This window comes from Ananas comosus, linkage group 25, assembly GCF_001540865.1.
Source record: "Ananas comosus cultivar F153 linkage group 25, ASM154086v1, whole genome shotgun sequence".
NCBI lineage: Eukaryota > Viridiplantae > Streptophyta > Magnoliopsida > Poales > Bromeliaceae > Ananas > Ananas comosus.
Genome location: NC_033645.1, coordinates 2101084 through 2128656, shown reverse-complemented (window position 1 = coordinate 2128656; position 27573 = coordinate 2101084). Strand labels below are relative to the sequence as shown.

Sequence of the window (27573 nt, the reverse complement as noted above, 5' to 3'; positions counted from 1 at the left end):
TTATTTGTCTTAGGATTATGTAGTTAAAGGTCAACTGGTTAATTACTTACCCATGTTCTATGGGTGTTGCTGGTCTACTTCAATCTCCAAATCTTTTGTCTGGAAAGAGGTAGAATCAGCAGCAATAAAACACTGCATTTACTTCACTACAAAGCTCAGTAATTGTGTGCATTAAAAAACAGGTGTGAACCATCTTATCATGCATAGTTCTTTTTCTTTAACTGATACAAACAAAGTACAAATGCTTGCTTTTAATAGTCAAACAATTTGTAATGACAAAAGAACAAAAGACAAGAGAAATGTCCTCATAAAAGAGTGCCACTATTTTATATCCCTGCTTCCTTGCTTTTGATTACTCTGTGCTCTGAGCCAGCCTTTTGCTGACTTGTGCTTCAATACCAATCATATTTTCCTACAAGGTGGCAGAGGTTGGCCACAAAGGCACAGGTTATGGGCATAAGCAGCTGCTGGAAAGATGTTGAAGGGCTTTTGTTGAGGTATTTCCCCACATAGCCTATTATTTCTCAAGCTCACATGCTTTATGTTCACAAGCCCTTTGAAACTATCTGGTATTCTTCCTATCACCCCATTGCTTGACAAATCCAGCCATTCTAATCTCACCATTAGACCCACACTTGATGGGATTGTTCCTTTGAGTTGGTTCCTCGAAAGATTGAGCCTTTGTAGCTCGCTTAACTTTGAAATTGAACTTGGTATTTGGCCATTGATTCCGTTTCTGGACAGATCAAGCCATTTCAAACTCGTTCCTTCGCCGAATTCAGGGAGCTCACCTGTGATTTTGTTGCTTGAGAGATCCAGGAACTGTAAAAGCTTGAGCTTGTTAATTCTAGCAGGTATCGACCCGTAAAACTGATTTGAGTGGAGATCAAGAAAGGAGAGCCCATTCGGAAAGAAAATCTCCGAAATGCTAGAGCTTAACAAGTTGTTAGAGAGCTTGACCACCTGCAAACTTGTCATGCTGGTGAATAATTGACTTATCCCTCCTGTGACATAATTATCAGATAAATCTATGGAGTTTAATGAGCCTGGTTTTGTAAATGGTTTCAGGGCTCCCTTAATGTTACACCCAGCAAGGTGTACATCTCTAAGATCTCTGCTTCTTAACCAATCTGGCATGGTTTCTATCTCAAGCTTATTGTATGATAGGTCAACAGATAAAAGAGAAGGTAAACCATTAGCAAGCCCATTAGGAAGAGAACCAGAGAGCTCATTTCTTGAGATGTTGAGGTACCACAGCTTCTGCAACAAGCCAAATGACTCTGGAATGGCTCCTCCAAGAAGGTTACTGCTAAGATCAAGTGTGTTGAGAGACCTAAGTTTTCCAATTTGGGTTGGGATTTCACCTACAAGCTTGTTATGGCTCAATGAGACATCCAAAACATTACTCAAACTACACAGAGCAAGGGGCATACCACCTGAGAACTGGTTGTGTGAGAGGTCTAAAAAGGTCAGGTTCTGCAACTGCCCTACAAAACTAGGAATCCCCCCAGAGAAAAGATTGTAACTAAGATCAAGAGATTGCAAACTATGGAGGTCTTTAAAAGCAGAGGGAACTGAACCTACCAAGTGATTCTTCCCCACATTTATCTGAAGCAGCCCAGAGATGGACCCTAAACTTGGAGGCAACTGTCCCTGAAGCTGATTCCCACTAAGTGAGAGTGCTTTTAGGGAGACCAACTCACCCAAACTTGAAGGGATGGGCCCTTGAAGCATGTTATCCTCAAGGTAAAGCTGAGTGAGATGTGTTAGCTTGGATAAACTCCCAGGAATAAAGCCATTGATTTGCTTCATCCCACTAACAACCATCACCTCCAGAAACTGGAGGTTACCCAAAGAAGGAGAGAGACTCCCCTGCATGAAAACACCACTACCAGCTTCACCATTCTGTGGCCTCTGTAGCTGCAGGGAAATGACTCTCCCTGTTGCTGGGTTGCAATCCACACCCTCCCAACCCCCATCACAGCAATCAACTCCACTCCATGAAGAGAGAATCCCTGTTGTATCTTTCACTATACTCCCTTTAAAACTAAGGAGCGCATCTCTATCTTGCGTTGAACACACTGGGGAGCTACTAAAAGAAGATCGAACGAGGCTACTAAAAGATGTAAAAACAAGGATGAGATTAAAAACCCACCTGGGATTTTGCATTCTGGGTTGTGGGTAGTGAGTGGTTTGGGAATTTTAAGAGAGTATATATATATATATAATGTGGAATAGTGTGGGTGGGTGTTTATGTTTTTCCCTTAACGTAGGGGGGATTGTGAGATGATGATGAGGAGATGTTGTTGGTGAATACTACTTATATAGAGTAGGAGTGGGGGAAGGTGACTACACTTTTACTTTGTTCACATGTAGACCTCACCTCACGAGTGTATTTAAAAAGTTTTTGAACGTTGGGTCGGTTGGAGCGCGCCTGGTTTGAAACTATTTGTGATTTGAGTTCGAATCAGGTAGAGATTGCTAGGAACTGTGATGATCACTGGTTACAAAATATTTTTTTTTTAAATTGTTCATGTTTTATTTGATTTCCTAAGCTACAGTAGATTACATGATCATACAAAATAAATAAGAGAGCTTTCACAAAATGGAGGGTTAAATTAGATCTATATAATTCATGTACTCAACATAACCGTGATTAACGCAGCAAAGAACACAACTTAAGGGAACAAAGTGTTAGGAATCAACCAAATAAAACACCATAATAAATAAAATATTGGTAAGCATATCTTTTATTTTTTCTAAAGGTGGTCTACTAAAGTATGTGAATTATCCTTTCCTTCTCAAGAAGAATGCTAAGATTCCAATTGATGTGGCTAAGTAACTAGTTGTAACTTGTAACTTTTTAGGGCTACCCCACTTCAATGCAGCAGCAGATCCATTAATAATCCTCTTTATCAAACTATTTTAGTGTCATAGTTAAATGACTTGGTTCTAAACAAATTCTACTAGCATTGTAGCTTAAAAAGAGACCGAGTCGCGTGACACTAAATGTTGAAGTTCAAGTTTATTAGTCAATTAGTCCTGTACATCCATGAAGATTAAAATAATCATTAGTTTAAGAAAACAAATAGGGGCTAGAATGTAGGTAAACACTATGTTGTAATCAACACTTAGAGCTCTAGAATTTTGTTTATTTAAGCTAGTAGACACATTAACCAGAGCAATGATGCATGGGTTGTATATAGCAAGTATACTTTTTTTATTTTTCAATAAATAAACAAGCAGTATCCTATTTAAGAATATGATCAGCGGGCGATAATCTCAACGCAAATCGGAGGGCCGGATGGCGTCGGATGGTTCGACGTACTGTGTTCAGCAACATGTAAGACTAAAATGTGGCAAGAGATGATTGGATTAAAAAGCTAATAACAACATCTTCAATACTAGGTATCATTACTGAATAAATATTAGTGTGATAGGCTTTACAACTCAGGTGCGGTCATATGGTGAAGCTTACGCGGTAATATCATCCCTGTGGGTCACCACAAGTAATCATAAGTTGATTACCCTTGTTTGCTTCTTCTCTTTTCATTCAGTGTGTTTTCTTTCGTTTATTTATGGATCACTCGATACCTGTTTAGTTTTAAACAACTTTTGTATCTATAAAACAAAAATTTTACGTCATCGATCGTACCTAGTGTAATTAGCTAAAAACTTGATGACTAATACCTGAAATCCAAATTCGAAGTTTAGTAGCTTCCTTTGTTTTTTAACTGAGTTTATTTCTTAAATATGAACGAAGCGGACAACATATTATCTTTCTCTCTCAAACTAAAAATATAAAAATTTTATGTATGACGACCGTGTGTGCTTTGTATTTTTCTATGCTTCTATTTCGTTACGCAAGTCTAAGTAGTATGCGAGAGTAATTCAGTCATGCATGGCTTTGTATTTTTAGTTTGTGGTCTCATATATATGTCATTTCTAATTTACTGTAGGTCGAAAATTCTGACACCTACACAATAGAGTAGGAAATTAATATGTTATTGAAAGAAATAAAAAAACTAAAATGTGCTAAAACCATGATTGTTCAAAGTTTTAGAGCAGGACCAACACTTTATTCTCCACATATTTGACTAATTTGCATGCTCAAAAGCTCAAAGAAGGTTCTTCCAAAAAGTGGTCCTCAAGAACACCCATGGTGGCATGAGCACTTTCCCCCTGTGCATTGTATGATCTCCACCATTGTTTAAGTCGTAGTCTATGCATAGGTTGCTGCTGATTTTATGGCTTTTTCCTTCATGTGATAAGGTGAGTTGCTTTTATTCTGGCTTTTTATGCCTGCTTTTGGATAAATTAAGCTTATTCCGAAAGCCCCTTGAAGCTCTAGCAAATGATCTGTGCCTGCACTTTAGCTAGCAAGAATGAGAAATTATTATAGGACTGGGTCTAATAAATTGCACATATTCAGTTCACATACAAGTTATAAGTTTGATGATTGAGTGTGCGGCTTCAAGTCTTAGGGGCCATTTGGTTACATATAGTTGCAATTTCACTGTAGTTGTAATTGCATGTAAATATAAATTCGGTGTTTGGTTTGATATATTTAACTCCAATTGCTGCAGTAGGAACCGTAGTAATAGGCCCAACTGCAGCAGTTCGAACTACGCCCAAATTGACCGCAGTTCCAACTGCAGTAGTTGAAGAGAGTAACTTTAAATAAAATGCATGCTTACCTCCTAAATATTTTTTAAACAAAAATTATTATTATTATTATTATTTACATTTACATTGGAGGTAATCTTATCATCATATATATAAAATGATAAAATTTTAAAAATTATTAATTTCTCAACTGCATGCAACCAAACAAATTAGTTATACTTGCAGCGCTTTCTACTACATTCAACCAAATAGGATTCATATAGTTATAACTGTTGTATTTCTAACTGCATATATCTCTAACTAGACTGTATTTATAATTACATCTAATCAAACGGCTCCTTAGTGCACGAACTGAAGCGCAAATAGTAATAATAAAAATAAAATAAAGAATACAATAGATATATATAAGCTTGTTGGTTGAGGAGAAACGAAAAAAAAAAAAAAAACTCAAAAACATCAACTTATTTAGAAGTACTTCATCAAATAATTAAAAAAATAAATAAATAATCAGAAATAGCCCTGAATTAAGCGAAACACGAGCCCAGGCTCGGCTCATATTTAGAGCCCAAACCAAAGCCCTTCATCTTGGTCCGGTCTAGAGTGGAATTCATTGGCCTCAGCCCAACTCCGTACTTGGGCTTACTTGGGTCGGGCATGTTACTACTACACAGCCCATTTGTTGCCTCTCGTCCTCGATTTTTCGCCGCTTCGAGAGAGAAACCGAAACCCTAACTCCTCCGTGAGTAATCGACTCCTTTTTTTCGTTTTCGCTGCATTATTGTTTTGTTTACGTTTTGATCCTTGATATTGGTGTAGTAGGATTGTGCTATAGATGATCTATGCTCTGCTTGTTTTAAACCGTTCAGTGTAGTTGAATCGAAATGATGTTGATTGTTCACTGTTCCCTTTTTCTTTGATTTTGAACTGTTTGTTTGTAGTAATGGCTACTCAATTTGGGGGGAAATGGGATATATAGTAGTGATAATTTATTGCATTAGTTATAATCTTACTGTAAGCTTGAGTTATTTGTTGTAAATGGATCAGATTACAGAGTTTGTATACTATAATCTGTTTATAATATGTATATACACAGTTAAAAACTTAAGTTAGCTATTTTTTCATGCGCTTTTATTATTATTATCATTTCGTTTAAATCCTGATAACTTATTCTGAATTGTGATGTGGACACTGGGGCACATAATTTTCAAACAAATTTATCTACGAGATTATGCACATTTTGGATCTTCCTATGAATGATAGAGTACTGTAATGTAAGTAGACCTCATTAATTTGGACATTGTATTGGATTCAAGTTTGAAGAGCTTATATTTTGACCATCTTTCTCATGCATAGTTTCTGTTATATTCTTCTATAACCAGAATTGGTTTCTGTTAGTATGCTTATATACAAAATATTTATTATCAATCTTATGATGGTCATATATTTACCAAAATCTTTGTTAGTGTGGTACCATGTAGCTGGGTACGGGACACATGTCCGCCCGATTACACCCCAAAAGCGAAGAAAGAACACTTAAGATTAAAATAGCAGCTGCTTTCCTGATTGTTAATGTGTCAATAATTGAAAACTTTGTGCACAACCCACAAAATCGTTAACTTTTTTTTTCTAATGTTGGTGGCTTCTCCACTTAATACTGATTATTTGTTCAGCCCGCCAGATTATGTTCTTGTCGTATTCTTGATTTGCTTCTTAACTCGTACTTTTTATCGTAAGCACTGTCTTTAATATATCGCTAATCTGACTCATCTTCTGAGCATGTGGGACTTAAAAAATTAAGCACTCTTTTTCCACACCCATTTGTGAATTTGAATATTCGATTATTTAGTGTGGCTTGTAAATTGGGCAGGTGAAAAGCACTTCATTCAATACTGCATGATCAGGCTTTGCTTCATTATACAACTAACTTAGCTGGTACACGGAAGTTTCCATTAGAATGAAAGTATGATCACTTTCTAGTTGTTACAGAACAAAAAAATAGGAAGAATTAGAGTAGTTGGTGTTCACAATATTTTCTAATGACTGCTTTTGTGGGTTAAGTATAAATTTAGTTCTTGAATAGACCTTGATTACAATTACATCTGTGAACTTCAATTTTAAAATTATAGTCACTGAAGTTTGTCCAGCGTAACAATCAAATTCATTGGTTAGCGCTATCTGGGTGAAAAAAGGGGCCAACTTAGAGTAGCTCTTAGAGTTTGCTTTAATTCCATGGCAATATTTTGAGTTAGCCCAGATGGTAAATGATGATATTGTAGCATTCTTTGTGGCTGTGGACTGATCAAACAGCTTACTTGTTGTGGAAAACTAATGACCTAACTGTTGTGCAAAACTAATGGCGAGGGATAAATTCTTAATATCCAAAACTCTTTTAGAACAGAGTGAAATCAGGATCCAGTTTCAAGAACTAAATTGTTAGTCGAATTTTCATTTTCTTGTGAAGTATTAAAGTTTGTATAAACTCTTTGTGCTTGTTGTAGCGGCCAGTGAGTTTGATGGGCTTTACACAAGCATGCTTTATTATAGTATTTGGGAACTGAAGCACCTTCTAGAATTAATAATACATTAATTGTTAACAATAGGCATGGCAATTCTTTGCTCAACTAAATTGAACTACATCCAATTTTATAATAGTCACTATACCTAGTGAACTCCTCACTTAGAGAAAAGGTGCAGGAAAAAGAACAAAGGAAAAGCCGCCTCAATTATTAAGATTTATACGTAAGCATGGTTTTGCCGCCTTGCTTTTAAACTAACTTAGAGCACTCATTAAGCTTAAAGGTGGTCATGTTAAGAAGCATGAGAATGTTCATTAATTATAATATATATAAAAGATACATGCCTTTCTACGTTAGCTCGTGTCTCAGAGACTCTCAACTAAGGGTGCAAAATAGTTTTAGTAGTGATAAATTATCCTGTGTTAGCTCTAGCAGAGATACTCAGCAGTCGAAACTAGGCTAATTTCTTTAGGCAATCTGAGAACCTTAGCACTTTTCACCATGTATCGTAGGTTATTTTTGGAAGTAAAACGTAGTGTGGTTCTGATGATTGTAATTCATAATCCTTTTTCTATAGAGCTACATCGGCCGTCGAGTTCGTGAATGTGTTTTTTATGCTGTGTTCATGAATGTGTTTTTTATGTTTGAATTATTGCTGTGGATATGCTGAGAACTTTGAATTTCAGTACTGTTACTTTACACGTTTGAAATTTTTTTCACGGTTTAATATCTTAGTGAATTTTTCCTGGTTGGTAAAAATTACTACGTGCAAAACTTGTATTGTCTTTTCTGATATTTAAAAGCTGTATATTCGGATATTACAATCTATTAATCGCATAGGATTATTAGAATATGTTATGTTATATGCAGTGGTAAAATTCATATACTCCAAAAATATTATTGTGGATATGTCATATAACAGTGTTCTTGTGTTACATTTAAACGTAAAAGCCCTGCATTAAAACGGTAACAAGACAGAAAAATAAGAAAAAAGAGTTGTTGCATGACAAGAAGTTAGTATCTGATAATGATGCTAATGCTTTTATTTATTGTACCATATATTATTTGTCTCCGTATCTTAGAGCATGTTTATGTGGTATTAATATGCTAAGAATTGCCTCGTATGCCGTGCATGGTTAAATTATGTCACAAGAACATTTAAAAGTACTAAAACGTGTGAGTGCTTATCTTTTCGAGTAGAGATGAAGAGGCTCACAAGTGATAGGTCCGGGATATACTAATCCAGAGTTAAAAAGCTACTGGAGAGGTTAGATAAAAATAAAAATAACATAATCCGCAGGTGGAGCCATATCTAGTAGAATAGTTTTTCCTTGTTGGATTTTGCGTGGTGGTCTACTGGTCCTTCCATTTTGATCACAAAAAAATTAAAAATAAAGTTTATATTATTAGTTGGCAAGAGATTGAATAGCATTTTTCTATGAAAGTTATTTCTGAAATTTTTTTTTTTTTTTTCTATAAGATCTGCACTGGTCAGTAGTCTCAACTCGCAAACTCTCTTAGTTTTACGAAACCTTGGACTTAATTTCTTCAACTGGCATTTTATGGCATACATTCAATGCGTGGGGTGTGTTGTTCACCGTTCGCGCCGTCTTATTGTTGCTAGTGAGCAGAGACGTTAGGATTATTTGGTATAGTTTAAAAGAAATTAGGTATAAATTTTTTTTTTAGATCAAAAAATTGATTGGTCTGACGAGTATTTCCATTTAACACAATCAGATTTAACCTGATCTAGTGAGACAAGCAACTGCACTCTTGCTCCCATTTTACTCCCCCCCAAAAAAAAAAAAGAAAAAGAGTAAAACCAAAATCATATTAAAGTCAGCGCATACCAGAGATAAAAGATAAAAGAGAGTGAGTCCAACAAAAAAATTACGAAGAAAAGCCGAAAGTTCCTTCAAATGCGCGAGTATTACGCAATACGCACATCACTGTAAACCCCACTATGGAAAAAACCTACCGCGCCCATCATCCTCTCTTCTTTTTTTTTCTTTTTTTTTTTACTCCCTAGCAAGGCCATTTGTTTCTGTTCGGGAGCACATTTTTATTCTGGAAAAAGCGAGAGTCGAATCTGAAATCCATCCAAAATTTCCTGAGGACACAGTTCGCCCAAAATTGCATAAATTAAAACCTTGAGGATATCTAAAAAAAAATAATATAGAAATGGAGTTAGCACTACTTAGTGTGTATATATATATATATATATATATATATATATATATATATATATATATATATATAAGTATATATAGAGTCCGGCTACTATGCATCGGTAGCACGGAGCGCTCCGTGCTACCAAGTTGTTTTCGATGATGCGGCTTCCAAATCGACGATCGGCTCCGTTAGACTTGATCTACATATTGAAAGTATTTGAAACTAAATTTCAAATTTTTCGACATCATTTGACTAGTGATCAAAAGATCTCAAAATTGACAATTTTAATGGCCGATGTGGTGTGTTTGTGAGTTTAACGGTGTAAAACAATCAAATGCGATGAAAATTTTATAGAAAATTCTTTTCACTATTAGAATAAGATCAGTATATCTGATCTTGAATTTAAATCTTTTATCATCAATTTTTATGAGATTTTTATTTTCAGCCGTTCAAATTTTAGACTACTTGTTTGATAAATAAATGATGTCGAAAAAATTTGAAATTTAGTTTCCAAATACTTTCAATAGTGTAGATCAAGTCTAACGGAGCCGATCGTCGATTTGGAAGCCGCATCATCGAAAACAACTTGGTAGCACGGAGCGCTCCGTGCTACCGATAGTATAGTAGCCTAGCTCTATATATATATATATATATACGGCGGCTACACTTTTTTTAAAACCTCACCCAGAACCAATACAATCATCGGTACGTACACAGATTGTGTGCGGTGCAGTGCCCACTCCTCTCCCCGTCCACGGTAAACAAAGCGCACAACACAAATAAATTCACCCTTCCCTCTCACTCTCCACTGAACTTACCACCAACAAGCGGAACAGAAAATGAAACATATCAAAATGGCACCACCAAAACCAACCACTCTACTCTTTCTCCTACTCCACCTATTCTCCGCCGCGCCATTTACCGCTCCGGCCATCGACTACCACCGCGTAAACCTCCGCGACATCGCGTTTGAACCCTCTCATCACCACCACCACCACCATATTCACAACATCAGCAAACCGTCGCGTAATGGTACTGCTAACAAGCACGAGCTCTCCCTAACTCTCCTCCACCGCGACGCGGTCTCCGGCCGCAGCTACGCCTCGCACCGCGACCGCGTCGCGGACCTCTTGAGCCGCGACTCGGCCCGCGCCGCATCCATTACGCTCCGCCTATCGCCCGAGTACTACTACCACGTCGACGACTTCGGGTCGGAGGTGGTCTCCGGCTTGGACGAGGGCAGCGGCGAGTACTTCGTCCGCGTCGGCGTCGGCAGCCCGCCCAAAGACCAGTACCTCGTCGTCGACTCCGGCAGCGACGTTATATGGGTCTGACCACTGATCACCTTTCAATATTCTAGCTAGCTACACGTAAAACAATGAGACGTACGTACGTGCTAGTTATTAACAACGGGCGAACGAGTGTTTTAATATTTTATATATGCACCTGCAGGTGCAGTGCCAGCCCTGCGCGCAATGCTACGCGCAGTCGGACCCGGTGTTCGACCCGGCGGAGTCGTCCTCCTTCGCGGGCATCACCTGCGACTCTCCGATCTGCGGCATCCTCCGCTCCGACAAGGGCGGCGGCGGCGCCTCGGCGTCGGAGGGGTGCGGCGGAGGAGGAGAAGGAGGGGGAGAGGAGGAGCGGTGCCGGTACGAGGTGACGTACGGCGACGGGTCGTACACGCGGGGCGTGCTGGCGCTGGAGACGCTGACCTTCGGGGGGTCGGCGGAGGTGCGCGACGTGGCCATCGGGTGCGGGCAGCGGAACCGGGGGCTGTTCGTGGGCGCCGCCGGGCTGCTGGGCCTCGGGTGGGGGCCGATGTCGCTGGTCGGGCAGCTCGGCGGCGCGGCGGGGGGCGCCTTCAGCTACTGCCTCGTGACCCGGTCCGGCGCGTCGGGGTCGTCCGGCTCGACCGGGTCGCTGGTGCTCGGCCGGACCGCGGCGGTGCCGGTAGGGGCGGTGTGGGTCCCGCTGGCGCGGAACCCGCGGGCGCCGAGCTTCTACTACGTGGGCGTGGCGGGGCTCGGGGTCGGCGGGGCGCGGCTGCCGCTCCTGGCCGAGCTGTTCCGGCTCGGCGAGGACGGGGGCGGCGGCGTGGTGATGGACACGGGCACGGCGGTGACGCGCCTCCCCGGCGCCGCCTACGCCGCGCTGCGCGACGCCTTCGCGGCGGCCGCGCCGGAGCTCCCGCGCGCGCCCGGGGTGTCGATATTCGACGCGTGCTACGACCTGAGCGGGTACGAGAGCGTGCGCGTGCCGACGGTGTCGTTCTACTTCGCCGACGCGGGCGCGGGCGGGGCGGTGCTGACGCTGCCGGCGCGGAATTTCCTGATCCCCGTGGACGGCGGCGGCACCTTCTGCTTCGCCTTCGCGGCGGCGGCCGACGGCGGCGTGTCCATCTTGGGGAACGTGCAGCAGGAAGGCATCCAGATCACCGTCGACGCCGCCAACGGCTTCGTCGGCTTCGGACCCAACACCTGCTAATTAATTAAGTGCTAGCCAGCTACCCAAAATATTCTTTCTTCATTTCTATCATCCATTCCAATCCAACCTTGGAGCGTACTGCGTCGTTAATTAATTAAAAAAGTGCCTCCGTACACACATATCTATATATATATATATATATATAACGTAACGTTTTTAAGGGTGGTCGACTTTTATAGTTTATTTAAGGAAAAAAAAAAAAAAACTCACCAAACTTATGTATTTAATATAGGCTATTTTGAGTAGATTATCTAATCTTTTATAATTTTAATTATATTATTGAGTCCGGTTATAATGCTATTGGTAGTACCAAACTCTTTATGCTATCAAGTTTTCTGTTGTTAGCTCAACTTTTTTTTGACTATTTTCATCTGTTAGATTATATTATTCAACAAACCACCCATTCAATTTTTGGAGACCACCATAATTCTAACCGTACATCGCTTCATTCAAAAATCGAAAACTTAATAGCATTAATAACTTGATGCTATTAATAGTATTCTAGCCTAGTTCTTATATTATCTATTCTTATGATTTGTTTGATTTGATTCGGTAAATGATATTTTGGCTTTAAATTTAATATAATAAATTTATAGTGACGAAACTTGAATGAAGTATATTAATAAAATCTGCAAAGATAAACGACACATTTATATTGTAAAGTCTAAGTACTGTTTACCAGTACACAAATCAAACAAATTTCTAAAAAATTGCATAATAAAAATAAAATTAAAAATTGTTGAGTAGTCCACTAAAAATGGTTCACAGTTCAGGTAAGTTCTCTACGTTTTTTACAAAATTTAATTTAGCACTTTGTGGTTTAGCACATTGTATTAAATTATTCTATAATTTTATTTTTGTTCAACCATAATGATCGGCTGCTGAACAAATGTTTTAAATTAGGTAAGAAAATAATATTTTTTTTAACAAATAATAATGGAATAATAAAGTATAGAACTATAGATTATAAGATAGCAAGATGTTATATATATTGTACTATACTTTGTTTTCAGTAGGTATTATTTTATTAATTATTATTCTATTTATCTCAGTTTAGTTAAATATAACTTTTTGAACCCTATAGTAGCCTAATAAAAAAACGTTAAAGCACATTTTCACCCTTTTTGAAGATGAATATAATATAAGTGTTAGTGTAATTAATTATAGTAGAGGTAGTGGTAAATCGGAAAGAGGGTGTTAAATATTTAAATTTGAAGCTTAATAAGCCCTGCATTAACGTAATATAACAAAGCTAAATGCACAATGAACTTTTGGGCCTTCAAAGTATCCACCTTAGCCAAAGATCAAATGAGAATTTGCTTATACATCATGGTTGCTGGTATTTTATAAAGAATTATTTCTATTATGCAAACATCAAAAATAATAAATTGGACCAAACTTTTACAATTAACTTTCGAACTTGAGATCTTGAATACTAACATTTAAATTATTTGCCACCTACGGTACGTAGCGATTATGTTGTATTTTTTTTTTTTAAAATGCACAATAATATTAATTCTGTTCATGTTATCATTCGTTGACTATGTAATACAACTTGTGTTTAATGACTCTACCAAGCCATGCAAAATAATGAAGATTAAATTATGAACATAATAATTTTTAACTAAAACATTGTTGAAAACATTATTATTTACACTTTTATGTGAAATGAAAATACACTGAGATGTTATTACATCTATCTCTATTCTCTAGGGAGGAGATTACTTTGTCACTATGTGGTGCAGTTGTAACATGACAAACCATGCAAGTCCCGAAAACCAACAGAGCATGTGGTAGGGGCTTGCGTTGGGTTTGATGCCCTCTTTGACCCAGCAAATTAAGAATCAATTACTGTGAGTCTGTGACCTTCTTTTTAAAATTTTAATTTTCCTCCCAGTTTTTGGATGGACACTGCTTCAACTCCAACACTCTAAAAAGGCCTTTGATTGCTTTAGTGAGGCACGCCCCTGGGTTTCCTCTCCTCCCATATTATGCTTTTATTTATAAGGCCCACAAAAGAGAGAGAGAGAGAGAGAGAGAGAGGAATCATTGAAAACTTTTATTAGTTCAAAGCAATGAGCTAGAACTTAAAAAGGATCATTAGGTATATGCAGCAACAAACACACTCCTTTTTCTTTTGTTGCGAGAGAATATTAAGTTAGGACCCTTTTCTAGGATGCTTTTATATAGGGTTTAGTCTTGTTCTTCAAAAGTTCCAATAAGAAAAATATAATTAATTTCAAGTAGAATTTTAAGAGTAAATTTATGCTTATTTAGTAGTGCTGTATGGTGTCATCTTATTTATTTATTCGACTACACTATTTTTTTTTTTTTTTTGACATGGCCTGTATTTCAAATCCAACGTATGAAAACCTATTACCTACCTCGTAAAACCATTTCGGATGAAATACATCGAACTCTCTTAAAACAACTTAGCAACGCATTCTTTTTGGATTTCAAAATGTTATTTCTATTTTCCACTACATTAACAAAAAGTAAATGCGAAAACTAAACCGAAAAGACCCGGAAAGGGTGACGCATTAAGATTATTCTGTAATTGCAACTATATAACTCTAGATCAATCCAAACAACCAACAAGCGAACCTTAAATAGTCCAAATCAATTGCCAATAAACTTTTAAAAGCACTAATAAGTGTAAATGTAGATTCCCTTTGCTAAGATGAACCAAGGTCATCTTTGCCTCAAAGAAAAGATTTTTAGCTCAAGAATCCAAGATTTGGGTCATTCAACTTTTTCCCCTAGTGTGCTTCCACTTTGAAATCTAGGATCAATTATGTTGCTTTTGTTGAAAGGCACATTATTTCCATGCGGTATAAAGTGGAAGCTTATCCTTCCATTCGCAATCGATTCAACTGAAATAAAAAAAAAAAGAAAGTAAGCACACTGAGCGCATCACATGATTCATATGGTGATGGTGACTGATCTTGTTACCTGCAATAGCATTATGATCCTTTCGGCAGATTCTATAATACAATAATATAAGTAACTGGATGGTATAGATGATGGCAATAGGTTAATTCGAGGATCGGCTCTGTTGGATTTAATTTAAAATATTTAAAAATTAATTTTCATAATTTTTTGATATTATTTGTTCAGTAATGAAAAAAGTTAAAATCAGCAGTTGCAAATAAATCTAAAAAAAACTGGTGATATAATACTAACATTTTAGATCAAATATATTGTTCATGTGAAAATTTTTTTGATCTGTAGTTATCTACAGTTTGGTGGGGATAGACGGCATAGTACTAATCCAACGGTGAAAAAGTTGATACTAAACACTATTTATATAGATATATAGATAGTATAGCAGGTGAACTCTAATTTTTTTTGATATAGATACCTGTGGTTCTTTATCTTTTATTCAACAAATTGATTCTTAAAAATAGGTAAAGATTCCACCACTATAAAAACTAAAATGGCCTGCTTCTACCATAAGCCCAATGATTTTTTTTTTTTTTAGAGATAGATAGCACGCTATTCATTTCGTTTATTTTATTTAGAAATAAATTTAGCTAGAGATGTAAATCAACTAGGATTCGAACTTGGAATCTCGGATACTAACCACCACTTGCTTTAGGGACGATCGGTTAAAGCCAAAAGATTATCACCTGTGTTTGCTCCTCATAGTATGATGCATTCATAGTTGTTGCTACGTTCGTTTTATCAAACACAAAAGGTAAAGCACGGGAGTTAAAATTTTTTATTTTTTTTAAAAAAAAGCTCTTCTGAAAAGTTGCTGTTCTGGTGTTCCAATTTAAAGCCCACAGCCTTAAACAAGCAACTTACCACTAACTTTTCTATAATGCAACGCCTTAAATCCCAATTGGAAGTAGAAAAAGCACTTGAGCAAAAGCCGATACCTAACAAAAAACTTTGGAGATCCTAATTTTTTAATTTTCTTTTGTACTAGTACAAGCAATATCACACAAGTGTTCCTATGTATTTTTCTACATTGCTTCTAAAAGTTTTAGATTACGTGATGCAACTTTTATGATTGTTGTTTTTTAACAGAAGATACAAAGGAGACGAGCATGAATTATTTTAATGATAGAAATGTTCAGAGACCCCTTAACTACAGAAAACTTTCAAAGCGCCCCCTCAAAACTTCACTTTTTCTGAACGGTGTAATATTGCTGTGCAAAGACAAATAACGTGTTATCGCAAAAATTGATATGCATATAGCTTTCTAATACATGCAGGGATAATGCCACAAGATGAAACTAGACACAGATGGATGTTGCATGTCCCACATTGATACACTACATATTATATATATATATATNTATATACGAAAACTATACATATTCTATAGCGTAAGGTGTAATTGACTCATTGTGTGTCACCAGAAAGCAACCATCTCATGTACTCAGTTCCATCGTCGAGACAAGAAGCTTCTCCAGGAGGAGCTACCCTCTTCCGTGTGAGTGTCTCCACGGACAACGTTTTCCTCTTCCGCCCGCCCTTACACCGTGATTGCGACTGCTCGTCAACTTCCAAAAAGTCACCCTACAAATAAAGAAGAGTATTATGTTTTGTTTTAATCGACAATATAGGCCGAACTGCCTTTTGACTTAGCTTCTTGGACAACTTTAAGTAATAATAAGAGATTTGGCGAATGAAATGCTCACATGCTCTTACTGCAGCACAATAGCTGGAATGGGCTTCTTAGCCCAATGCCGAGAAGCCAATTAAAAACCTCCACTTTTGCTGTAGCGGAAGCTATTCCGTGGGTTTCGGGAAGAAAAAGCAGTTAGGGCTTTTCTAAACAGTTCAGTTTAAACCACACCACTGTAAAAGCTCCATCAGGCCAAACAGGCCCCTAGAATTGGAATGCAAGTTCATTTTGAAATATGCTATAGATATCAAGATCATCTTTACTAAGACATGCTGAACAATCTTTATCAATTGGTCCAAGTAGCTTCATAAATCATAACATTATCCATGCTATGCATATTTAAGAAGCTTGTATGAGCTTACTTGTAAATAAACATGACTTCCAGACTTTTCATGATTGTCCCTAACATGCCTGTAGGGGAACTTCTGACCGCACCCAGACAATCGACAGACAAATGGCTTAAGTTGTTCATGGCACGCCTTAATATGCTTATTTAGGTTTGACCTCTGCAATTGAAGGGAAGACAGAAGAGAATAAAAAAACAGCAGTCTACAAATAGTAATTCAAAATCTTGACCATATATTAGAGAGGATATGCACAAATACATAAAATTTACCACTTGATAAAAGAAACAAAATAAAACCACAAAAGCATAACAGAGCTCTTATGTTATATTAGATTTTTCATGTTCATTTAGTGCTGTGGAATCTTACATTTGAAAATGAGAGGTGGCAATCTTTGAAACTGCACTGAACCCTCTCAGCGACGATGACTCCTTCATGCTTGCGCTTGTGCCGCTTTATGTTTCTCTTCATTTGTTTAGTCCCACAAATCTCACACTGGGTATGTTGGTGACAAAATTGAACATGAGCTTTAAGACATTCAGCATTTGTGAACGTCTTGAAACAACCAGGCTCACAACAAACAACCTCCACGCAATCCAATTTAACTGTTGAATGACAATTAACAGTATACGAAACAAAAAAGATGGAAGCAAAACTACTGACTACCATTTAATTAGGGTAATGAAAACAGAAAAGAAAGATGGAAACATCTGCAAATAAGAAACAAGAAGTAATTGATATGCAAAAAGATACTAAAGTTGTGCAGGAACGGTGGGAATTCATGGGCTTATAGCTAATTTCTAGGAAACTAGCTGGGAAAACAGTAAACACCAACAGCACTTGTCAGCTTATAGATCACTAAACAACAGATAAAGACATTTGGCAAATAATAGTATAGAGAAGATTGGAAAGCTACAAGATTGAGAAGCATATATTTGGATGGCACTAAGGTGGAGATTATAGGCCTATTAGGCCTGTTGGACCTTTAACAAAAGTGCTATTTGGAGCAGCAAAGCTTTTCAAAGAAGCACCTATAGATTATTCACTACAACCTACTCTATAGGCTACAGATGAAGGAAATTCAAGTTAAATATCTGTTGATAGGGCCCAAAAGCTCATTTGAACATCTGACCACAGAAAGCTCCAGACTTCAGGAGCCATAACCTTTGGCTTTTGAAATTCTCCACCTTTTCCATTGTAGAAACTGTTCCAGAAGCCAGGGCAAATAGGCACTAAAGACCATGGCTATAAAATAAGGGAGAGGAAATGAAATAAAGAAAACAAAGTAATCTAGGTTTATTGCACCCAACAAAGGCAATTCGGTTAACTAAAGTGACTTACCATGTGAGTCCTCATGCTTCCTCAACTTTGAAGCATACTTGAAAGTCTTCCCACATTCCTTGCAAGCATACTGCTTCTTGTTTTCACATGGAGACCCATCTTCATGTCGTTCTTTCACATGTCTCTGCATGTTAGCTTTAATATTAAACCTACGATCACAACCTTCAATAGTGCATGCAAATAGTTTTCCCTCATGTGTATGCAAATGCCGGGTCAAATGGTCCTTCCTTCTGTAGCTTTGGCGGCAGTCTTCGACCGGGCAAGAGAAGGGCCTCTAAAATATTCGGAAGATAACCAATCAGACTCGACGTATATAAAACAATCACAAACTTAAATTAATAAACCTGAACATCATAATGCAAATAAGCCAAAAAAAAATTCCTATAAATCAAGAAATATAAGATACGACTTCCCTAGCGTAAAACATTTCCATAACTATAACCAAAAACATTACTGATTATGGAAAAATAGCATTGCAACGATCCAATTGATACAACACGAAAATAAATATTTAGCACGATCAGAAGCAAACCTTACACAAAGCGCGTGATGGAGGCCTCTTGATGGAGCTTCACAGGAGGTTATCCCATCCTGTTACTAGTCCATTCAAGATGAAATTTGGCGCCTCGTCACATTTTGGAGTTCTTTAGATGGGATCCAATGCTTCACGCAATATCGAGGTCATCAACATTATAAATGTTTTAACATTTAAAGCCTGCAAAACCACTTTCTATTCAGCTTTCTGATAATAAGTAGTGGGTATGCTTGAATGCCTTCTATATTTCTCTGACTACAAGATCATACAATTGGATACCTGAGATCACCGAGTGTGCTATGGAAGAAAAATGCAACTACCATATTGATAAGATGATGTAACCAGAATTGTGCACAATATATCTACATAAAACAGCAAATAGCAATGTAGCATATACACATAAGATGAAGGGCGAAACATCCCAAATTCTTGAAAAACTACATAAATCATATTATTGTGCACCATGACAACAAGAAATTGCTATGCATATATTTCAATCAGCAACTGATTCATCTTATGTTAATTACACCCAAATGATTACACCTCTCGTTAGTGAACAAAGCACTCATGTTACCCTGTATTCCATTAATAATTACTGAACTGAAACTCCTCGTTTAATTGTCCACTCCCAAGGTTCTCGGAAAGATAGGAGATGATATACAACGAAATAACTTTATTGCAAAAAAAACTCAACCAGACAGCAGTTGATACCTCAAGGGAATGGCTTTGCATATGTTGTTTTAGATGAGCTGGTTTCTGGAAACTTGCGCCACATTCCTCACAAGAACGAGAAACGTCCTTTCTCGCCATATTTTCCTCGCTGTCCTCGCATATTTGTGAACCCTTATATTCATCCTTAAATACATAAAGAACAGAAACTTGAAAAATCAGCAATCACATTTTCCTTCGATATGGATAAACATAGATACAGGGCACGTGAGAAAATATACAGAGTCCATTAATTTAACATTTTGACACCAAAATCATATTAGTTAAATCCTCTTAGATGCAGCTGTTTCATTTCCATTGTAAAATAATATAATTTGTCCACACTAGATTGTCGGAATGCAAGATGATTTAACTAATAATATAAGCATTTATGCATTGCTATGAAAACTAGGAAAGATGATGCATCTCACCCCATTGTTTAATCAAACTCCATTAGTAATATTCAAATAACCAATAAATCACTAAATAATTTATTAATGAAACATTAGATTCAGTAGTAACAAAGTACAACATACATCAAAGATACTTATTATACCTTGTGATGCGCGAGGATGTGGGATCGGATGAGAGACTTCTTCGACCTAATAATCCCACAAAATTCACAGCTGTAGCGCCTTATATCCCTAAAAAAAGGTTGCTTTTTTGCACAACCTTCACTCTCAACTTCGCCTTCCGAGGCATCAGATTCCAAGCACGCCATCTAATGCAAAATACATCATATTCAAAACGATAAAACAATAATAACAACAATACCTATAAACAATCAAAATCTAGCTAAATAGCTAGCAATCGAACGACAAAATCGTGCACAATTAACAGCTGAACCAAAAATTATATGCAAATTGATGAAATTGAGCACAGGGAACCTCTAAAATGGAGTTAAAATCAAAAATTTGAACGAAAAAGACAAAAAAGAGGGGATCTAAGAGACAAATCTATGTACGAAATTGCAATTAAACCCTTACAATGAGTTCGAATGAGTTCGAGTAGAGGGTTGTACAGGGAAGCGCCGAAAGAAAGCGGGGTCGATGACGTCTCGAAAAACCCTAGCGCTCTGTGAGAGGGGAGGTGCAAGGGTTTATATCGTGAGGTGGAAAAAGGTCGGGTTCGTGTCAATAACGGCGAACGGGTCGGGTTTGTGTTTTACAAAGGCGAGCTCGAGCCCAACAACTGAAACTGAAATCCCAAATAGAAATTACAAAAATTTTATAATTGTGCCCCTTCAGAAAAATCAAAAAACAGAAATTAAAAGTAAAAGAGATTAAAGGAAATAAGCAAAACGATATTTTAAATAAAATTTAAAATCTTGATGTTAATCACTAAAAAATAAAAAGAGTTAGCGTAAATATCTTAAATCTAGAGTCGTTAGATTCAGATCTGGCGAAATTAGATCAAGATGTTTAAATATGTATACTACATACTACATAGTTTTGGCACGTTCAGATTTTTTTCTTTTTTCTTTTTTCTTTTTTTTTGTATGTGTGGATTTAATTTTGAATTGAGTAGTCATGAAAATAACGACCAAACCATTTCTCAAAAAAATTATTATTATTATTATTATTTTTATAATTTTTTTCTCCTTTATTTCTCAAAAAAAAAAAAATAATGACCAAACCAGAACCAACTCAATTTCTTCTCAGTTCCAAAAATCATTCCCATTTATCTTCAATTTTAACTGTTCAATCAGATTTAATTTTGGTGAGCTTTGAGAAGCAAAATTTTCCAATTCTAAGTTGTACATTTTCACCTAATTATAAAGAAGAAATTTTTTTTCTTTCATTTTGAAAGTTTCTACTTAATCGGGGATAAGGAGATATGAGACTAAGAAGAAAGGGCGAAAAAAAAAAAAAAACCTATACAATTGACTCGGGTCCGTTTAGACATTGTCTATCACACCCCAACACCCTTTCTTTTCTTTTCTTTTCTTTTTTCCAATTATTACCCTCACAACTTCATATATTGCTCATATAAAACCCTCTATTAAATTACTGTAAATTCGAAAAAATATTTATCGTAAGAATGTTCTAATTCAAGCCAACCAAACAAAAATAGCGCAAGATAAAAATGAATAACTAAAGGGTAAAAAGGAAAGCCTATGTAGCCAATGACCTACAGGAGAACAGAGCTCAATTTGTTGAAAGCTAAAAACTCTTCTTTTTCAAGATTCTCAATAAAGCATGAAAAAAGAATCTCATTCATTACGCCATAAAATTTAAGGCACTGATATCTTCAGACGATGATCCACGCGGAGGCAGCTCAACTCTTTCAGGTGTGAAAAGTATAGCAGTCACTGCCAAGTAAATCACCGCATCACGGACTCTTTTACGAAGGATCGACCACCCGAACTGCAGTACAGGGTCACGAAAGGAGAAACAGAAAAAAGTGAGACGAGAACATAAAGTTGTGTTAGAAGAATGCGAACAACAATCATATGAGCAATTAAGGCCAAAATCAAATCTTACGAGTACTCGAGGTGGATATTCAAAAACCGAGGGTTCTCCTTGCTCTGAGATAATGTTATAGAGCCTTCTATTATTTGGTCTTGCTTCACCTCTATGGGATCATAAAAGTAGAGGATGGTCTGCGAAATAAAGCATCATTAGTTTTTGTAGCAGGCAACATAGTGGACATTACTTTTAAGATTTTAATGGGCAAAGGTAAAAATTCAAATACCTGTTGCCAATGTGTCGGAGGATCCTCAGGTGCCGTTGACAGCACAATCGTGTCACTAGACCTAGATTGTCTCTTCCTCTGCGTAGAAGCACCGTGTGAGTACAAATCGGAGGATGAGGTGCCGGAAAGGGAACTTGAATGGTGGTTGGAAGGATATAGCACTGGCCCATTAAACTCGACGTCGAACCAAAAACCAAAACCATGGAGAGGAGCTTTAGAAAAAAGAAGAAAAGAGGGAAGGAGTAAGCTTTCTATTTCCAGTGAATTTGATCTTTTTCATCAGAACAAGGGTCATCGAAAGCAAGCACTTGATCACAAAATTTTGCCTCAGGCATTGTTACGTATTTCACTATAAAACAAATGAATGCATATTTCATTAACAAAATGTAAAAAACTTAAGAATGTCTAACAAGATATTGACACATAAATAAGTCATGTTTTGTACAAATCCAAACTGAAATGTGGCATGTGGCTCCGTGTAAAGAGGAAAGAAATTACATTTTGTACAAATCCAAACTAAAATGTGGCATGTGGCTCTGCATAAAGAGGTTTACCTCGCATCATTGATGCAAATCTATATCTTGCAGTGACAGATTCAAGCTCCCGAGCTGTGACGGTATAGCAATCAACATATTTTATCTGTTTACAACAACCAATGGAATTACTTCTGAATATACAGACCGACCAATGAAAATGTAAAAGATATATAAAACAGCTATATAGTTTGGATGGTATTTAGTTAAGTATCACAGTTAACCTAAATTGGCATTTCTGACAGCAAGACCATGTTGTTTTCTTTCGATTCCTACATTCTTTCAAAATGACAAAGTATCGACAAGGAATAATGCTGATCGAGCTCATCATATTTACTCATTGTAAGTGTTACCAGTGAATTTAAGATACTGATGGTCATGGTTAAAGTACTATTCCAATCACTATTTTTGGTTTCCACATATATGTTTTAAAGCATCTACAACTAAATTTCATCTACTAACAAAATCCAGATTGAAAATTAAACAAATAATAACAGTGCTAGTCAGGTGTTATGGAGGGAAATAAGCCTCATAAAGAACAGTATAGTGGCATTTTTCCAGAATAATTGGAATATCTATATTGCAGCTTTTCTTTAGTTACCATGAGCTCTCAGAAAACCAATTTATTTACCTAGGTCCGTTGTGCCATTCCCATCCATCAATGGCATAAAGTGAAAAAAAAAAATACTCGTGAAGTTAAAAACATTTACATCTTGATGCGGGCAATAATAGCTTATTCAAATGTGTATATACATCAACTAGGCTCTAGCTGATTCTAATACACCGTATATATCTAAGTACTAAAATGCATTATGAATATCTCCATACATCTGCTTGCTGATTATATAACCAACTTGGTGTTGGCTTTCTATTTTAAGCATTTCACTCTTTACTGCTATCTGAAATGCTTTGTGGTGCAATAATAACTCATACTGAATCAATCTAACACACAATGAACAATAAAACCTAGTAAATGATTCAGTAATTATTTACTAAAAAATGTGCATCAAGAATATTGTCCACACATGAACATGAGTAGAAAATTTTAATTTTCAAAAGTCAGAATGAACTGGCAGATGCAAATTTGACAGGAAGTTTCAAATATTAAATGGATAATGGCTTGGCAAACAGATTATCGGACAGAACTTCTTTCTTTGTTTTCTGAGAGAGAGGGAATGATAATAAAATCTTGATGCTAAGAGACAAGAATTAAAAGAAGTTGACCGTACGATGAGCTATAAGTAGCAAAGTAGCATATGAAGGACTTACCACAAATGGCCATGTTAAAACATTCTCTCCACTAACTGTTTCAATCATGGGCTCTTCAAATGAACACTGCTTTGCAAGTGGCAATAGTGCAGACACTGCATTCATTTAGAGAAAAGGTGTTATTTCAATACGACCAATTGATCTGCATATTGGCCTAATTAGACTATCTATTCTGGGTGCCAGTAGTCCTAATCATAGTTACATGCTTTCAACTTCATAAATCATAATAAACCTTCAATCTCATAATTAGAACTCTGATCACGAACCATCATCTAATAGATGAGCATTGCAACAACCACATAATTGTCATACAAAGCTGAAGCTATCTATCAATCAATAGTACCTATAACTGTTCACTTACTATTGATCCCATAGACATCACGCCAGAAATCAATACTATCTTGATACCTCTCAGTATTGGTGATCGGCGCCATGTATAGCTGCAGAACAAAGAGAAAATCTCACATGAATTTGACAAACAATCTGAAATATAGTGATATTAAATTAATCTGATTAAATAAAAAAAATTTGCATAAAGAGCCATCTCTTGCTGACGGCGACCACATATGATCATCTATTACCCATTATTATAGTAAAAGAAGACACTACATTTCAGTGAAAAGAACAATAAGTTAGTACAAGAAAATTGTTGAAGCCATAATGCTGAACTGAAATCTTACTGTGGCATGAGAAGGCAGGATAAGTCCCCCAGGCTTAAGCCACTTATCCCTGGCAAATATAACACTCCCAAGCATACTCTGAAAAGAAACTGTACCATGAGAAACCTACAAAGGGAGATTGCAATGAACTGTAAAGATATTTATAATATCAGTATACGCACCTCATAAAGAAGCATATAACCCATCCATTCAGAAATTATAACATCCACCTTCTCCTCAATTTCAACATCCTGCATTTGTCAATTTAAGTAATTAACAGAAGTTGGAAATGATTTAAATAGCAGACTCCACAGAAAGAGTTAAAATCAAAGACCACTATGATATCATCTGTCTCAGAGTAGATACAAAGGTTTGAACAAAAAGCTCATTGGCCCTTGAAATCTTACTCCCTTAGCTAACTGGGAATTCAAAATTTGCAAAAGAAAATGTCATAAAATAGATATAATAATACTTTCAAAAATATGCTATACAGTTCAGCACAATAAGACTCCTTGGAAAGATACAAAGGTTTGAATTAAAGCAGAACTGTTAAAAACACAATAATAAAACATATTTCATTCATGAATAAAGCATGGAGAAAGGTACGGCAAAGCGTTACCTCCACTCGTCCATGGAGTACGATGACCCTGTCAGATAGACCATTTTCTTTCACAACTTCATTAGCCTGAATTAGAAAATAAATAAATAAATAAATAAAACCAAAACATTCTTTATTTTCAACAGCTCTTCAATATTTAAGACCTAAAATAAACATAACGTGCAAATGTCAGAAATCAGAATTAGCGAGAAAGGAGGATACTGCTGGAACTATTTGTCAGGTGATTAAGAGTCTTAATAAGCAGTCATAAAGAGGTAAACTAATTCTTTCCCATTAAAATGCACAAAGAATCATGGAAAAGGAAAGTAATATATGTATACCCATTAAAAAGGTTAGTTGACAGTTGACGATAGATAATGAATCGAAGCTGCTCCCATGCTTTTCCAGTAACGAAAAAGAAGAATTGCAAGTGAAATTTTTGCCGAGCCAAGGAGCTCAAAATATTATTTGCTACTTTGAATGCAACTGTCAAAACTTTGCAACAAAGATATCATGATCAAAGATCTTTTAGAACACAAATATACTGTAATCAGATAGAGTGATCAGTCTAGGACAGTTCCTAAGCAAAGTGAACAGTATATTTATAGTCATTAATCTAACAAAAGAATAATCAACAAAATGAAGCAACACAAAGCAAAAGAATAATCAACAAAAAGAACATTAAGAAGCAAAAAAGCAACAGCCAAAAGTATCATTGCAAAAACAAGAATATACCTGTACAGCAATCTCACTGGCTTCTATTGCATATACCTAAAAGATTGAGTAATTAGAAAGGAGGATAAATCCTGCTGATAAAAGGTAGCAATATTGAAATAAAGACACATTTTCCGAAATAGGAGCTATAGAAACTGGCAAAATAATCAAATCCCACAATGCAAAAGAATGGCACAATATAATTGCACACAAAGGGAGGCTGAATTGCAAGTATCATTATAAATTTCCATATGCAACATCCACAAACACATCTAGTCATTCATGGTTATATCAGGAATACAGTTCAATGGAAACTTCAGCGGTCAGCCTAATGATAACTTTGGGTTAACTACAAGTATACCATCATTTTTGTGATTAGAAAAATTCATATAACTGAAATGCCAGTATCACTAGGATTTTGGGTTAAAACAGTCCACACATTACTTATATCTAAGAACCACATGTACAATTGCCGTTAGTTACTTCGAACACTGATGCTCTTTACGAATTTAGGGAACACGAGTGCAGGTTATGCCTTACCCGCCTAGCACCGGCTTGAGCACAGAATATAGAGAGGATGCCTGTTCCACAGCCAACATCCATGACAACCTACCATTGAAATTTACCGCACTGAGATCAAGAATAACCAATGCAATACCTCTATGCATTCATCACTTTTACACTAAAACTTTACAGATGGTGCAGATAATATTACTTTGCCTGCAATAAAATTCTGATGACGCATGATCGCTGCCCTGTACGTATCCGTCCGCACATGATCCTGCCAATTATAAAGGAGTTACTCATGTTGCCGTTGCACTCAGTAGTTTCTACATAGTTTCTGCTTCATTCATGGTAGATCATGACACAACAGGGGGAATATGACACTAACCGATCCTATGACACATTCACACTATCAAATCCATCTTAGAAACTTTAAAACCCGAGTAATAAGACGATGCTTAGGATCATACCTTGATCATCTCCTCATGGATCGCGACATGCGAGTACGATTGGAAGTAGGCGCGATCGTACTCCCCCCACTGCGACTCCGCAACCCTATCCCCATCGGTATACGACGCGGTGGAGACGCTCGAGGAGGAGGGCTCGTACGAGCAAACCCTAAAGGGTCCGCCGCCGCCGCCGCCGCGGCGGTGGTCCCTCGCCCTTCTCGAGCCGAGCCTCGGCCTCCGCCGCCCATAGCCGGAGTAGCCATTGCTGTGCCCCGAGCCCCCTGAGAGCATCGCCGTGGGAGGAGGAGGAAGAGAGAGAGAGGAGAGGAGAGGAGAGGGGGGCGAAGAGAGCGCTTCGCGTGCGCGCGCGCGTGTGTTTTAGGTGGTTTTGGGTTTTTGGATCTCTCTCCTTGTTTCGTTTCGTTTTCCAGGGGGTAAAATTGCAAGGAGAGCCCTCAATTATAGGCATATCTGAATTTCTCCCTATATTTATTTTTTTTATTTTTTAAATCTATTAATTTTGGTCAAACAAATTGTGAATTTTATCAAACTTAATATAAGTAAGGACTGATAACTAATAAAGCCTTTAATACTTTTAACTTTTTGATTAAAATAAAGTTCATAGGTCTATTTCGGAAACGGCCTTAGTCGAGGGGGTCTCCATACAATTTTCACCAATCCGAAGGGGAAGCGCCGAACGGGTTTTGGGCTCTGGCCTTTTCCGTTCCGTTTTGTGGGACAACGGGGCCTTTCTCGGTTCATCTCTCTCTTGTTGGGCCACTGCAAAA

At 37.2% G+C, this 27573-nt stretch overlaps 4 protein-coding genes across 9 annotated transcripts in view; 1 reads left to right on the top strand and 3 right to left on the bottom strand.

Moving 5' to 3' along the window:
- Nucleotides 1–20508, bottom strand: part of LOC109703540 (transcription factor IIIA) — a 30382-nt gene extending 9874 nt beyond the window's left edge. Inside the window, exons 1-9 of one of the 5 annotated variants that reach the window (XM_020224190.1) lie at nt 20352–20508; nt 19922–20086; nt 19369–19512; nt 18123–18396; nt 17914–17985; nt 17151–17386; nt 16800–16943; nt 16116–16328; nt 13819–13847 (exon numbers count right to left, since the gene is read on the bottom strand). In XM_020224190.1, coding sequence (XP_020079779.1) covers nt 16152–16328; nt 16800–16943; nt 17151–17386; nt 17914–17985; nt 18123–18396; nt 19369–19512; nt 19922–20086 — 1212 coding nt within the window. In that variant the 5' untranslated portion in view covers nt 20352–20508 and the 3' untranslated portion in view covers nt 13819–13847; nt 16116–16151. Of the gene's footprint in view, nt 1–13818; nt 13848–15905; nt 16329–16799; nt 16944–17150; nt 17387–17913; nt 17986–18122; nt 18397–19368; nt 19513–19921; nt 20087–20351 lie in introns of those variants that run through there. The other 4 variants (XM_020224188.1, XM_020224187.1, XM_020224192.1 and 1 more) reach the window with 4 other exon arrangements.
- Nucleotides 173–2268, bottom strand: LOC109703536 (MDIS1-interacting receptor like kinase 2). The gene has a single exon (XM_020224183.1). The coding sequence runs from the start codon at nt 2167–2169 to the stop codon at nt 403–405; it is 1767 nt and encodes a 588-aa protein (XP_020079772.1). The 5' UTR covers nt 2170–2268; the 3' UTR covers nt 173–402.
- LOC109703537 (protein ASPARTIC PROTEASE IN GUARD CELL 2) lies at nt 9977–12084 on the top strand. Of its 2 annotated transcripts, XM_020224185.1 has the most exons (3): nt 9977–10642; nt 10767–11809; nt 11844–12084. In XM_020224185.1, exons 1-2 carry the CDS (start codon nt 10154–10156, stop codon nt 11799–11801), a joined length of 1524 nt encoding a protein of 507 aa, XP_020079774.1. In that variant the 5' UTR covers nt 9977–10153; the 3' UTR covers nt 11802–11809; nt 11844–12084. The 2 variants fall into 2 exon arrangements, with proteins under 2 accessions (XP_020079774.1, XP_020079773.1); XM_020224184.1 differs by having other exon boundaries at nt 10767–12084.
- LOC109703539 (probable protein arginine N-methyltransferase 6.1) lies at nt 21344–27162 on the bottom strand. The gene is made up of 13 exons (XM_020224186.1): nt 26807–27162; nt 26548–26613; nt 26373–26441; nt 25854–25889; nt 25140–25205; nt 24703–24771; nt 24542–24619; nt 24223–24301; nt 23862–23956; nt 22614–22698; nt 22060–22271; nt 21849–21967; nt 21344–21731 (listed from the first exon to the last, which is right to left on the bottom strand). The coding sequence occupies exons 1-13, from the start codon at nt 27074–27076 to the stop codon at nt 21689–21691; spliced, it is 1287 nt and encodes a 428-aa protein (XP_020079775.1). The 5' UTR covers nt 27077–27162; the 3' UTR covers nt 21344–21688.

Coding starts and splice junctions, on each gene's coding strand:
- LOC109703539 (XM_020224186.1), bottom strand. CDS start 27,076: ATGCTCTCAGGGGGCTCGGGGCACAGCAATGGCTACTCCGGCTATGGG. Junction 22,699..23,861: donor TTTTAACATGGCCATTTGTG/GTAAGTCCTTCA, acceptor TGTTGTAAACAG/ATAAAATATGTTGATTGCTA. Junction 21,968..22,059: donor CTCCGACACATTGGCAACAG/GTATTTGAATTT, acceptor TTTATTTCGCAG/ACCATCCTCTACTTTTATGA.
- LOC109703536 (XM_020224183.1), bottom strand. CDS start 2,169: ATGCAAAATCCCAGGTGGGTTTTTAATCTCATCCTTGTTTTTACATCT.
- LOC109703537 (XM_020224185.1), top strand. CDS start 10,154: ATGAAACATATCAAAATGGCACCACCAAAACCAACCACTCTACTCTTT. Junction 10,643..10,766: donor CCGGCAGCGACGTTATATGG/GTCTGACCACTG, acceptor ATGCACCTGCAG/GTGCAGTGCCAGCCCTGCGC.